At 33.9% G+C, this 15,594-nt stretch overlaps 1 protein-coding gene across 6 annotated transcripts in view; it reads left to right on the top strand.

The window, feature by feature from the left end:
• Positions 1 to 3,340: 3,340 nt before the first annotated feature.
• LOC123678795 (growth factor receptor-bound protein 10-like) overlaps positions 3,341 to 15,594 on the top strand; it is a 453,358-nt gene continuing 441,104 nt past the window's right edge. For 2 of the 6 annotated variants that reach the window (XM_045616020.1, XM_045616021.1), the window contains exons 1-5: positions 3,341 to 3,570; positions 4,397 to 4,473; positions 7,461 to 7,641; positions 7,704 to 7,834; positions 8,943 to 9,020. In XM_045616020.1, coding sequence (XP_045471976.1) covers positions 3,489 to 3,570; positions 4,397 to 4,473; positions 7,461 to 7,641; positions 7,704 to 7,834; positions 8,943 to 9,020 — 549 coding nt within the window. In that variant the 5' untranslated portion in view covers positions 3,341 to 3,488. The remainder of the gene's footprint in view (positions 3,571 to 4,396; positions 4,474 to 7,460; positions 7,642 to 7,703; positions 7,835 to 8,942; positions 9,021 to 15,594) is intronic. The other 4 variants (XR_006747290.1, XR_006747292.1, XM_045616018.1 and 1 more) reach the window with 3 other exon arrangements.

Raw genomic sequence — 15,594 nt, 5'->3', positions numbered from 1 at the left:
GCAGTTCTGAAAGTGTAAAAACGATGTCAATTCCTGGATACTTTCAAGCTGATTATTATTGCCGCCCAAATCGAGCTCACGGAGAATCTATGATCTACGTGAAATCTGGGTAACAGGTGAAAAAGTTGTTATGTATGTATGTTTCGGAGATTTCTGCTGAATTGGAATGTGAAATATGTGGAATCATGCTAGTGGCAGGTGCCTTTGAGTTAGGTATTATAAGTGTTCACGGACCTTGTTCTGGTGATTTTTTCTTTTTCTGGAGAGATTAACATGTACTCTGATTCATTTCATCAGTTTAGTCGATATAATTTTTGTATGCGGTGATTTCAATGTAGATTTTTGACAATCAATACAAAGAATTGTAAATTATTGATCGACTTGTTGGAATGCTTCAATTTGAATATGAAATCTAAAGATCCAACAGGAATATTTACAAACGTTACTGGCCATATATCAATTAACTAATGCTAACCTATCTAATTGGACGGCTGAGGTTTTTGGAGCTCAATTAGTGATCATCAAGCCTTATCCCTGGACTTTCTCGCTGATCTGAATTCAGGGCCCCCGCAAGGGTCATCAACGCCCGCGTGCGGAACATATTTTGGCGCCCCTCAAAGGGGGGAGGTGGAGAAAAGCACTGCTGGATAATCGAAAAAATTTTTTTGAAGTTTTGTTAAGAATTTATTGTAGAATGGTTGAAAATCTATCAGCAACCTTCATTGCCTTAAGAACTTTATGGTGTTAGTTGTAACATAATACATTTCAAATGTGTTTCAAAACTTAAGCTGTATTCTTCTATGAATTATTTTTAAAGGCATAAACATTTAATTGGGATCAATCCAGAAATTGAATGGATGTTTTTCTAGATTTGGCTGCTGCAAATTCTTCTATGTTATCAATCAATCAATCTATTTTATCGAGTATCTCGTGCTCTATATCTAAGATTGCCAATCCAGAAAATTTTTCTTATGACATGGTAGATTTCAAATAGTTTTTGATTATTTTTAATTCAGTGAATGATCTCTCGCCAGAAGCAACAGACACAGGTAAAGTGAGAAGGATTCTTGAGGCAATAATAAGATTCGGTAGAGAAGAAGTTAGATTATTTTCAAAAATATATTGTAAAGGATTTTCGCTTCAGATAATGAAAACAATCTTAAGGCTTTTATCTCTTTGAATAAATCATTTTCTTTCACGTCAGCCTCTTTTTTTCCTGATCAGTTAGCTTTTGTTGAAGAGCATGACATCATTTTAATAGATATTTGTCATTTAATTTAAGAATATCACAAATAAAACAAAAAACGTTATCGTAATCAGATATCATATCAAACCTACTATTTAAGGAACTTAGTGTTTGATCAATGATTTTCAAAGAGAAATTTATTTTAAAAGCGATTTTTGGATCTTGAGGTGCCTCATCCGTCTGTTCATAATCGAACAATTTTGGTTTATACTTTCGTCTTACAGTATATAATGGAGAAAAACCTTGATCTATCTCAGGAGCAGCCGTAAGTTTTCCAGCTTCCGCAAGTTTTTCCTCGAGAACATTATCATCCCTTCAATTTTTGAAATGATCAACTAAATTCTTCAAATGGTTTTGGTACACTTTAATGTCAATCGCTACACTTTGCATCATTTTGCTTACAATATTAATCTGGAATGAAACATCATAAGAAATTATTATACTTCAAATAAATTTAAAAGAATGAATATTTGATGAAAGAGAACTTGCTTTATGTCTAGTTTCTATGTTAAAAGTATCATTTTCTGCTATTTATAAAAGGCTATTTTTACATATTTGAATAAAATGAAACTTTAGCATCAATTCTACTTGAGCATCTAGTATCACTTAGGGGTTTTAGATGTAACTGAGGATCATGCTTTTTTATAACATTCCAATTTTTTTGTGGATGAAGATAAATATATATAAAGTTCTTGTACAATATCAAAAGAGTCCACTGTTTCATTTGAAACCTTAGCAGCATCATTTTCAGTTTAATTTAAGCTTAACAGCACATGGCGCAAAAAATGCCCTAGGATTAGCATCGAGTATGCGTTTTTGTAAACCAATATCTGGCTATTTCATACCGATTGCGACGTTCGGAAACTTGTATAAATTGTAAGAAAGAAGTCTGGAAAAAAAATTGTTGAAAAAATTTAAAAGAATCTTTTTCGAAAACCATTGGTCCATCGGTTCTTCATGCGGTCTATAAGAGGTTTTGGCGCCCCTTTAGAGTGGCGCCCGCGTGCGGTGCACGCATTGCACGCGCGGTTGCGGGGGCCCTGTCTGAATTACTGATAAGCCTCTGTCATCTGTTAACTACCAACTAGTCAGGGATATGAGTAGGCAAATTCTTGATGAGTTTACTTTTCGGATATCCATGAATAATTTCTATGATATATATGAATGCACACATATTGATGAATGTTCCAAGGCTTTTATCGTTATTATTCATAATACTTTCAATACATGTGGCGCATTGATGAGAAGGACTAAACAAATTCATGATCGCAAAAGATGGATTACTTCGGAAATCATATTTGCTAAACGGGAGCTGAAGGATATCCATTGATTGCATTCGAATATTAAAAATCAAACTACTTATATTTTGTAAAGAAGCGCCAAATATTATTATAAGTCCCTCATGAAGAATACAAAGCTCAAATATCATAGTGACATGATTAACCTTTATCACCCAAATACTGTCAAATGAAAAAAATATTATTGATAAAATGAGTTATTTGACAAATTATAGCTATGCAGGTTTTCTTCTTCTCAAACAGATCAATCTTCAGCCAGTATTGCCACTGATTGAGAGAGTACATAACCCTACTTCTTTAATTAGATGGCGTTTATTGATTTCGAACGTTTTTGCGAGATGTCCTGGCAGTTCTCAGCGAGAATAACTCCTGATGATGTCTGATACTCGATCTGCCGAAACGTCGAAATTTAATAAACGACGACGTCCCAAAATATCCGAAAGAACAAGTAACTTTAAACGATGGCCGCGAAAGCCTAAAACTATTCATTAACTAAAACTATTTTCGGGATGGGTTTCGATTTCTTTCTATTCGGCTCTAGTCATGTAATTGCATAGAAAAAAATACCTATGCGAAATCCATTGAAAATTTAATAGATGGATGTATGTATTTCATTCATTGATATTGTTGAATTAAATTCGACATCAGTTATTTGTATCAATATAACTGATATAAAGGTATTCTCGAAATATATTTTATATTCATTGAACCTGAACAAATATTTATTCGAACAAATCAATTCCAGATGTTTTATAGAGTTCGAAAAAACACATGGTCAATCAAATATCATTAGGAAAAAATTGAAAGGAATGAAGCATGAGAAAATGTGACTTCATTTGTATTTGTGTGTGTTCTTGTGATCAGTGTTGTTTATTTGTTAGTGATTTTGTTCCAAATTTTAAATTGTCTGTCTCAATGTACTAAGAGCTGTTTATGTGAAAAAAATGTCGGTATTCTTCAACAAAGACCTGATTGCCAGCATCAATCGGTTAATTGGCATACAAAATGATCCTGATGTAGTGTGTGGTAAGATCATACCTGAATTATGAAGAAAAATAATGTTTGATTTGTAACATTTTTTGATTCATGAAAAAGTGATTTGATAAATATTTGATTATTATATCTAGACAGAGATGCATGGTAGAAATAGGTTTTACATGAATTCTGTATTCTGAATTCGATCATTCCAAGGTGTTATTTTTCATGTAATGAAAAGTAGATAATATCTTAAATATTCATTTAAGGCACTTGACTGATAAACTATGATTCCATCATCAAGTGTTAAATTGGTAGGTCATTAATTCATTTAGTCTTCGAATCGTCCTAGTAGTTGCTTGTTTACTTCACCAAATTCGTCGATATTCGCGTCCTTACCTTCCAATACGAAATACGATTCAAATTTTGTTGGCGGGAATTCAAGAGAATTCAACAAATACTTTCAACAACAATAGGAACGATGAGTAAGTAAACTGATTTTATTCTCCATATTAATTGTTGTTACAGCTAATGTTGTAAGTAAATATTTGGTGTATTGATACTATATCTAACCAAAGATACCTTCATTGATTTCATAGTTTCATTTTTTGCGAGTATTTATGGGTTATTTACCATAGCTGACTGAGGGTTTCAAAGTAATCGATATTTCATAAAACAATCAAGCCTTAATTGTTAAATTATTATTAATATCTGCAGAGCGAAGGTTTCACTTCTCTTAGGTATATTGATTACTGAATTATGTATAAATGTTTTAAATAGGTTCATTTACCATGCAATACTAGAATACAGTAGTTTTGTATTTTTACTATATAAGAAAAATTCAGACTTGAATGTGAATCAATTGTTTTTCTTGCAGAAAGATGCTCTACAACTACCGACGGAGAATGCATGTGTGCCTCACCGTATCCATATAGGCGTTTGGATGCTGAAAAGGTAAAATAAAAAATGAAAATTTAATGTAGAAGTACCCGATCTTTTTTCGATTCTGGATTATAATATTTTTGTTTCATGAAAGAATTCTTTTCTTTGCTTCCTGAGATATTTCATAAGACAAGGAAATGTCTTTTCAATGAAAAAAACAATATTTAATTACGAATTTAAAAAAAACTGTTCTGGTGAATAATATTGTCTCTCTGTTCTCAAAAGACTATATATTATGTTACTCTCATTTTTGAACTGCAACTCATAATCATTTTATCTTTCTGCATAGTAACTCCTCTTGAAATTATCCTATTCGCTTTTGAAAATGAGTAAAATTCTAAAATGGAATGAGGAAATTTGTCTGTTACTATCAAAAGATTTTCTGAAAAAGTTATTCTCAAGATTTGATAAGTGATCAGTGCAAAAAATTATTGATTACTTGCTTGTATGTAAAATTTTATAGTTATTTTTTGCAAAAATATCTTCTAGTAGTACTGGACCAAAGTTCCTTTTTCACATTTTTCAAACTACTAGTGGTCCACCAGAAAAAAAGTTCTGGAGGAAAGGAACGGGCACTGTTCCAGAAAAAATATCATCCTGTAGGTTTGCATCCAAAATTAGCATATTACATAATGAGAACTTTGAATTGGAATATCTTTGTCAATCTTAAGTTGAAGATCTTGTGAGAGAAGGTGCTATGAGAAAAAAAAACTTGAGAAAAAATTAAACTCTACACCCTGTATCTTCGAAACGAAGTATTTCCGGACACAAGTTTATATGGACTTTTCTTCTTAAAATTGTCTCAGGAATATACGTCACTTGAATATTTTAAGGTACTTATGTGACCCCCTGTATATTATGATACCTACTGATGAAGTGTCTAATGAAATTGTCCTATATAAGTTTTCGAACGAGTTCATTTTCATCACCACTATTACAAATTGAACAAATACTGCTTGAACACACAATTATAAAGTTCTTGGTACACAGAATTTCGAGTTCGACAAAACATTTAGATGTGGCGCTATGGCTTTCATTGATTAAGTTTTGAACAACAAATTTCCTTCCAAGCTGGAATAGCCTTCCAATGAACTTGGTGATTCATGAATGAAATTCTGTAATCTGTACTGATTTCATTTCAATACTTTTTTAACCCCGAGATTCGATTAATGCAATATGAGATCGTTTGAATGGAATTGTTGAATCATCGGCAGCTCCAAAGGTCAAGTTTATTAATATTATTATTGAGATAAGAATCCAAATGGAATCCTCTGGAAATGACATTTCCAATGCCAAGTTCAAGGGTAATTCCTAGATAAATTATATCTGGGTGGATGTAAAATAGAAAAACGAAAAGGGTCACCATGGTTGATTTTAAGAATAAAGAGTCCCATAAACATGGACGCTTTGTTTTCGAAATACAGAGTGTTACTTGTAGTAAGACTTTTTTGTGATGATTTCATGAGTTATATCAAATCTTCACGCTACATTTCGGAAAAATAAGGTCCAAAACTAATAATTAATGTATATACATCACATCTTTCTGATTGGTTTTTATGATTATTTTTTCACATAATTAAATCTGACATTTTGGAGGTTTCAACTAATAGCAATGCATTATTCCAGCCAATCATTAGGGATTATACTGATAATACTATCATACTTCCTCAGCGATTCTACCTTGTTTACATTAAAACATCCGAATTCTACTTTGAATTCTTCATTATCTACAGCTACAGTGCATTATTGAAAAATGAAGACAAACCTATTCAGTGCCATTTCCCAAGAGAATATCGAACATTTAAATTGTTGAAAAAAATAATTTTTCCAAACACAACTCGTGATTCAAATTTTATCAGATTTTTTATTTTCATCACTCAAACTTGTTTATTTGAGGCAAAAACATTCAAACAAACCTAATTTTTCATCAATCGGTTTGTTTTCATATTTTTGCCAAATAAACAAGTTTTCGCGGAAAAGAAATGATTATTAGTGGAATTTTAGGAACTAATGGTAGGTAGTAATTTTGATTATTTTTCTCACATGTTAAAATTTGACAATTTCTTGGTTCCAACTAGGAACCCTGGTGTGTGCACTGATTCGATTTTATTGCCTACCTTTGGAAATAATACACCTGTTGTTTTGGATAAAACTCACCAGAGTTACATATGTGATATTTGAATTCTCACTTTATGTCTGTCGAAGTTTAAAAATGAATTAATGACTACAAGGGAAAAAGTTGAGTAATAGATTGAAGTTCTTTTTTTTTACATTTTTTTCAAAATATCGGTGGTCTACCAAAAAAAAGTTCTGTAGGAAAAGATCGGGCAATGTACCAAAAAAGATATCACCTGCAGAATTGCAATCGATGCAAACTCTTATGGAATAATTATGTCAAATTTCAAATGAATATTTTATGTTTTGCAGATGCTATAAGAGAAAAACTTGAAAAAAAAAATCAAACTACCTATCTCGAAAGCAGTGTTTGCCTATGCGATAAAACTTTCTCATCTTAAAATTATCTGGGAAATCTCTGAATTTTTTTGAACCCCTAATTTAGAAACAACCTGTATATTTTATTATTTGAAATGGAGCAAAACTTCAGTCAAATGTTTCAAAGCTCTTCGAAAAAAACATGTAATTTAAGTATTTTCAAATGGTTGATTAGTTCACAAACTCACAGGTATAGAAATAAGTACATAGGACTCTACTCAAAGTCTAAGGTTCCTTCTTTCAGAAAATTAGTTATGTCTAAAGGTTCGTCTTTCTCTGACAGTTTTCGTCGACCGCCGCGTTTTGACGACTTTATCTAACCAATCAATACTAGCAATCTCGTAGTTCCGCCCTACGTGATTGTTAAAATTGTGATTGGTTGGATAAAACAGTCGAAACGTGACGGCCGACGGAAACTGTCCGAGGAAAACGTACCTTTACGGCTTTGGGATCTCGGATTCCATAAATGAAATTCTCGTGCATCTACATAATTTTCATCATTTCAGAATGAAAGAGCCGTTAAAATCACTTTCCACAAACAAAGGGATTCTGACGAAGGTAAAGTTACCATGGAAGTGGAGAGAAATATGTGCGTGTTGGATTTGTGTAAGATAGTGGCAATAAAAATGGAATACCAAACCACTGCATTTTGGTCATTGGTAGAATACTGGGTAGACAAAAACGCCGGTGCGTATATTTAAGCTATGTTTTGAATAACATTTTTATGGCGGTTCCTTTATTTATTTCAGAGCGCGTACTTGAAGAACACGAAATAATGGTGGAAGTTTATAATGACATGATGAAATTCAAAAGAAGAGCCACTGTGCGATATGTGTTACGACAAGACATATCAAAATTTGATTTTTTGAGTGAGCCCACTGTAAGTATACGAGAAGAAATAAAAATATTTTTCATTTCGAGATTTGAATAAAAAAGGAGAGTCGATTAATGAAAATTAGCCTATGATTTCATCTTCTTGGGATTTAGATATATTAGTGACTTTAACGAAACAAACGTTAGATGGCGCAACAAAAGAATATAGAAAGATGCCATTAGCAATCACATTGAACAGGACTCTGCTTTACATGTTCTGCTTTCTTTGAAACAATAAAATCTTGTCTACTAGATGACGCCAAACGTTGGTAAAATATACAGTGACTTGATGAATCACAGTGACGAGTGTGACAACAATTTAATCAAATTGAGCCTAAAACTTTTGGGGCTCGGGGCGGGGTGTATAATCAAAGGTTTTGAATGAAAATCGTAATGAAACAGTTATAGCCTATAATGATTAAATGAAATGATATTTTGCCTAATACTAATCGACCAATCGTTGTAAGGCCGTAATATAATATTCAGATAATACATTTTTTCATTTATAGTAATGTGTTGCAGTTTTATAATGAAAAAAATCTTTTGGATTTCAAGTTCACTTACTCCGGTTAAAAGGATACGAATTACAATGAATAACAAATTAAACTTTTACTGATAATAGAAATTGCTACTATTTAAAAAATGTGCGCTTCACAAGTTGCCAGCAAGTGATGTATCTATTAATTATATTATTTTTGTCGAGGAAGCTTTAACACAGATATGTACATTTCTATACCGTGAAACTTATAGGCATTATATTTCGAATAAATCCCAAACAAGAATATATCCTAAAAATGCAAACAAAAAGCCGCCATTTTTTGACTAAAAAAATGGTAGCCAATTAAAAATGAGACCACTCGTGTTGCCACTGTGTTTTAACAAGTCGCTTAGTGTATGCTCATATTATATTGCTTTACAATTTACTCTATCGAGAAATTATTTCTAACAATTTTTTCCTGAGGTTTTCACTCCGTTAAGCCAAAAATGAATATAATTGGTCAAAATTTTGTCAGTTTCTGAATATCTCAATAAGAATTTTTCTATCTATTTTTTCTTGTGTTCAAATGTGCACACATAATTATTCTTCATCTTATTTTGTTTTTTATTTCATTCAGAGAATACGTAGTGAGGGAAGCATAATTTGTGAAGGTTTACAATATACCAATACTGGCCATGTAATATGCTACATTGAGGTAAGTTCTTTTATATAAATTCTACTTCATGAAGCAATTAGAAAGATTTTATCGAATTATAATGTTTTAAATGATCGAATTATCATCACTATAATGAAATAAATATTGAATAACAAATAAATGTTCATCTTGACCAAATAAGGTAAATTAGTTCTTCATTGTGAAAGATCGATTGAATCGTATCTTTCAATATCTCTCAAGTGAATTATTTTTTATGATAAAACTATCACAATCCTACATATCACTAAAAAAAACATTTCTTCAAATATAATGTAAAAGAAATAAACCAATAATATTAGTAGAAAGTGTTCTGGCATTATTATCTCCAGGGAACGTTATTTTCACAGTTCTGTAACACTATTATCCCTCCAAGAAGTTTTACATGAGCATGCATGCTCAACGTGCACCAGACATATATAAAAAAAAACTGGAATTTTTACACAACTCTTTATATTTCATTTTCGATAGATAATTAATTTAATCAAACAATAAAGTTTGACTCACTGGTGAGGAGTATACGTCCTGGAATTAGATTCCGTCCGGCCTGCCCTCAGTATTTGTAAATTTTTTTGGGATGTTTCTTCTCTCGAATGCCGTTGGATCACAATCTGACTATACTCCAGACTCCAGTCAACTAAGAAGTTAACCTTTGAGATTTGATTGATTTGAGATACCCCTCTAGAAACTTGTATTTTGAAGACATCCCAAAAGTTGTCTCGAAACCTACATATGTTAGGTTCTCAGCGACTTCTAAAATCTAAGGTGAAAAATCATAAAATCGAATTTTTTAGATATATTTCTCTAAATATCTCATTTCTTAGGTTCCTAGGTTTTTCGCTGAATCTTGTAATTACCAATATTGTAGAAAATAAAATTACCTACAACATTTATTCTGGAAGCTATTTTATACGTCGAATCGTTTTCGAGAAGGCGGAGAGAATCATTTAAAGTCAAGCGGTAGTCCAGGTCAAAAACACGCCATATAAAGTTTGTCAATCATTAATAAATCATTAATATCTACATAATTACTGATAATTTCCATTTGTTATCAACTGGATAAAGGCTTTTTTATCAAATCGCTCATATCGCGTTCGGGTTGTATGTGAGCTTTCCTCAAGATCCTGGTTCTTTATGGTGAACCCCAGGGATCCGTCCTGAGTCCACTATTATTTCTTTTGTACACTTCCGATTTACCACTCCACCTAAAATCTACTGTTTCTCTATTCGCTGATGACCTTAAGATATACAATTTCCTTTCTGCCAATTATTCAACCCTCCAAGACAACCTGGACCGCTTAAACACTTGGTGCAATATCTGGATGCTTCCCCCCAACATAAACAATTGTTTCATTCTGCACATCGGAAAAAACAACTCTCATCTTCCATACAACATCGGTGGTCAGGCTCTGGTTTCCGTTACCCAACTTATCGACCTTGACATCAGTCTCCGAAGACCTCAGCTGGCGAAACCTTATTGAGCATATTTCCTTTAAGGCCAATCAACTGACATACATGTTCTACAAATCCTTCGAGGATTGCAGTGACAGAACATTTGGTACTATATTCAAGAGCTACATTCGCCCCACTCTGGAGTACGGTGGTCTGGCTTGTTGGAGTACAACAAGGGGCGAGGCTGATTTACTCGAGATTAAACAGCGATGGGCTACTCGTATTGGCTATGGAACTACTCGGCCCTCATAGCAACAGAGACTTAAATCCATGGGACTGACATCCTTCGAGGAGGGAACAGCTCGCGGGAACTTAATATTTTCATTCCGAGCTATACGCGGATTTGTTTACTCTCAACAGCAATAATCTCAGAGGTCAAGTTTATAAACTGAAGCGGGAAAATTTCAGAACAACTCTGCGTCAGAACTTCCTTCCAAATAGAGTTTTCAGTGAATGGAACAGTCTTCCCAACTTCGTGGTTCAGACTACTTCTGTCAGCGCATTCAAAAACAGATACGACGAATGGAGGTCAGCCCAACAAGGAGGACACTGAGTTCAAGCTTATAATTTGTGATGACTTTTTTCTTTATCCTTTTTCACATACTTTTTAATTTTCATTTTGGAGTGCAAGTGTACCAATCAGTATATTATTAATTTCGAGTTTATAGGTTATGAACCTCAACTCTAATTTTTTGTATAATAATAATAATAATAACTGTCAATTGTCATACAACCACCAGACAATCCAAGAAAAACTACAAAGATGGAGAGAGAAACCCCTGCATGGAAGACATTTCAACGAGGTGAACCAGGATCATGTCGACATTGAAGCGTCGAACTATTGGCTCACATCAGGTGCAATGTATCCAGAAACGGAAGGATTTCTTTTAGCCATCCAAGATCAAGTGATCTCAACAAAAAATTACTGCAAGCATATCATAAAGGATCGAACTATTACTGACGATCGATGCCGTTATGGGTGTCCAACGAATGAGACAATCCAACATATCACGGGAGGATGTCAAATGTTTGCAGGAAATGAATATAAAGAGAGACACGATGCAGTAGGAAAGATACTACACCAAGAAATGGTAACTAAATTAACACTAACTCATTCTGAAAAAGTGCCATACTAGAAATACCGACCGGAAACCATCCTGGAAAACGAACGCTATAAACTGTACTGGGATCGTACAGTTTTGACTGATAAAACAGTCCCTCACAACAGGCCAGATATATTGCTAGTTGATAAACATCAAAAGGCAGCAATACTCATCGACGTAGCAATACCTAATAACAACAACATGCGTCAAAAAGAGGTCGAAAAAATTTCAAAATATAGGGACCTCGAATTTCAGATAAAGCGCCAGTGGGGAATGATATCAACGGGAACTATTCCAATTATCATCTCAACAACAGGAATAGTACCCAAAAATCTCAAGAGAAATATCAAGCAACTAGGACTTAGTGAGTATATATGTAATATAATGCAAAAAGCTGTTCTTTTAGGTACTGCAAGGACGGTGAGAAAATTCCTAGGAAGCGAAGGACAGGTCCAAGGAACGCGTGTAAGAGGACCAGAAGTTCGACGAGAACCAGGGGGACCACAAGGACCGGACACGACCGAGCTCTACCCTTCTGATATTTTAAATATCTGGGACTGAGTGAATGTTCCTAGCGAGGAGTGAGAAGCCGTCGGCGGGGAGAAATCCTACGCGTATAGGCAAAAGTCGGGGGATAATAACTGTTATATATTATTTATTTTTCAATTAAATATGAATGTATTTAATAAAACTAACCTGATCGTTAGATGAAGAATTGTCAAAGAAAATTTCTGAATAATATTTCAATGGTAATGTAATTTATACTTATAACTTCTGAAATTGAAAAAAAAACACTTTGAGTTTTGTTTTCTTCTTAATATCATTCCATAAAAATGAAAAAAAAATTAAATACAAAACATCTAATACTAATAAGAAATGAAAGTACCTAATTATGCATTCATCAATACTTAACAAACTTTATATGGCCTGATTTTGACTGGATTGACCTTAAATGATGCTCTCCGATGCTATATCGAAAACGACACTTTTGAAACAAAAGTTGTAGGGAATTTTATTTTCTACAATATTGATGTTTATCGATTTTTTTGACCTCTGACCTTAGATTTTAGTAGCAGACAACCTACCATATGTAGGTTTTGAAACAATTTTTAGGATCAACTGGACATCTATATCGACTACGTGAAATTGATCTTATAGAGCTTGACTACCACACCCGATATCCCTGAACTATTAACTTTTAATATGTCTGAATAGTTTAAGTTTATACGAGTTTATTCCGAGATAAGCACCTGCTTCTTACTACGTCGACTTGACTACTAGGGATTTGGGAAATTTTATACTCTTGTTAATTTCATAACTGCAAATTTGATCGGGATAAATATATATATATATATATATATATATATATATTGATGTAAATTGACAATTCGAAACCTCGTGCAAAATTTTGTGTGGATAGCGTAAACCGAGGGGCGAATGGCTTTAGAAAGTCCAGTGGCGTAACTAGAGTTGACTCATGGGGGGGGTTATGGGTAGTAGTGGCAAGTTTTAGCGAGTGACCTGAACTGAAGTGAAAAGCGGGGGGGGGGGGGGGTTTAGATATCGTTTCCATTAAAGATTTATGTGGAAAACTCTTTTGAAAAAATTATTTCATCATACAGGCACAATATATATTATACTATTGAATGCTACACTTAATAAACAATGAAATAGGTGTAAGAATTAAAAAAATATTGAAAATATTCTAAAATATAAATGTATAAGTGAAAATTGCTATCACGCTCCTCTATACAATCATTCAAGAAAGTCTAAATTCAAGACGGCGAGATGTTTTTGCCAGCTCGTCCAACACTTCAGCAGCATTGATATCTAGCTCTCTGTGAGTATTGAGCATAGCAAGCCCGTTCAACCTTTGCTGGCCAGTTGTGTTCCTTAAGTATGTTTTCAATCTTCTAAGAGATGAGAAGGACCTTTCACTGGTTGATGTCGATACAGGAAGAGTGGTATGAATTTTCAGGAGGGTGTTGATAGTGGGAAAAACATCCTGATGGCAGGCAGTGTAATAATTGATTGCCTTCCTTGAGTTAATTTTCAAATCTTTCACCCTCTCGTACCACATATGGAGTTCCCCAATGGCAGCGATGTTACCAATTCGAATATATTCCTGATAGAAATTCAGGAGCTTTTTAAAACTTACTTCCTGTGTTCTGGTGACTTCAGCATTACTGGTAGAGGTCGGTATAAGACACTCAAAACTTTTCAGTACGTCTTGATGTTTCAGAAAGCGACTATTTAATTCACTTAAAAAGTGATCTAAAAATGGCAAAAATAGGGATATCTTAAAGTATGATTGAGGATTGTCGGTTTCAATGTTGCACCTAAGAGTTTGTCGTCCAGTTCTTCTTGGGGCTTTTAAATATGGTTGCGAATTCTTCTTCAGCATTGGTTCTGATTGTTTCTATCGTCCCTTTTAGATTAGTCTCCATGTTCATGCATTCAAAAGATCGATATGTTCATGCTGCAAAAATCGAGCAAGGGGTAAACTTAAGGAAAATCCTCTAGCCATCACTTGCAAACTGATTATAAAGGATGAACTCTGAAGTGCACATAAAAGCTGCGATGCCATCGACGCTGATTCTACATCCTTCCACTGTGAAACTTCTTCAAGAGCCTCCTGGACAGCAGGTAACATTTCTTGAAGTAGTAATATTGAATCATGGCGCTCAACCCACCTTGTTGGACAGAGTTGTTTTAGACGAGTAGATTTGGCTTCAGGGAACAGTTTATCAATTGCTCTTGTAATAACCTCCATTCTTTTTGGGGTGTTAAAAAACACACATAGTTTTGTTGCAGTCTCACAGCAATTTCTGATCTCAGAAATTGAACATGATGCACTTATAGCAAGGTTTAAGCTATGGGATACACAATGGACATATATTGCAGTCGGATGCTCTTCCATTACATATACCTGTGCTCCGTTGAATTTTCCACTCATTGCAGCGGCCCCATCATATCCTTGACCCCTCAAATACTTTGTATCAATTCCAAACTCGCGAATGATTTCAAAATGACTGTCGCAAGGTTTTTACCAGTTAAATCAGAACCAGGTACAAACTGAAATAAATCTTCTTTAATATCATTGTTGTATAGTTATCTAACGCCGATTGATGCTTGTTCTTGTGTTGAGATGTCTGTCGTTTCATCTGCAAGAACAGTAAAATATTTCGCGGAATGACCATCTCAACCAATTTCTTCAACATTCTTGCTTAAATAGCTGATGAATGAGAAAATTGCTTACACTTCAAATAAGCATTTTTTCATGTAGTACAATTTGAAAATATTTTTCTTCTCACAATGATACTTCTGTAATTCCACAATAACAACTTTGAAAAAGCAAAATCTTCCAAGTTATTTTTTTATTGTTCTGCCAAAAAAAAATTTTCCTTCTGATCAATGGGGGGGGTTACGTCCCCAATAACCCCCCCCTCGTTACGCCCATGAGAAAGTCATTGTAAATTTCATGGGAAGGGATCTCGGAAGCCACATAAAGTCACGAGAAATTCTGGGAAGTCATGGGAAGAATTGGCAAGTTGCAAGTTGCAAGTTCCTGGTAATGCATGTATGATAAATGTGGATTCACCTCTTTTTTTGAAGCAATTATTTGACTAGCAATATTTGTATGTATATTCGAGGGAAATCTTGCAACTGAATTTTGTTCAAAAATAAGAGTAGTGTCTCCTTTGTTTGATGTAATGTTATTCTTTTTACATCAGTCCTCTTGTATGGTATTGATATCCGCATCTCAGGGCAGATATCTGACTAAAGCGTAGATTTCTTCTCCTTTTCTCTTTGAAGAGTTTAAAAGTCCCATTTAAAATCCCAATCGTGATTACAGTTTCCTTTCCCTCCTTTTTTTCTGCACTTCAGTTATTCACTACCTTGTTGAATAAATTTCTACATTATTGACTACAAAATTGATTACAGTTGTCAGCGTAGTAGTTTTCTAGCTAGACGTTGTACTGTGTGGTACATCTTGGAGAATAAACAGTTAAGAGTCTCGA

The sequence above is a fragment of the Harmonia axyridis genome, chromosome 4 (assembly GCF_914767665.1).
Source record: "Harmonia axyridis chromosome 4, icHarAxyr1.1, whole genome shotgun sequence".
NCBI classification, from domain to species: domain Eukaryota; kingdom Metazoa; phylum Arthropoda; class Insecta; order Coleoptera; family Coccinellidae; genus Harmonia; species Harmonia axyridis.
This window is presented reverse-complemented; position numbering and strand designations above follow the sequence as displayed.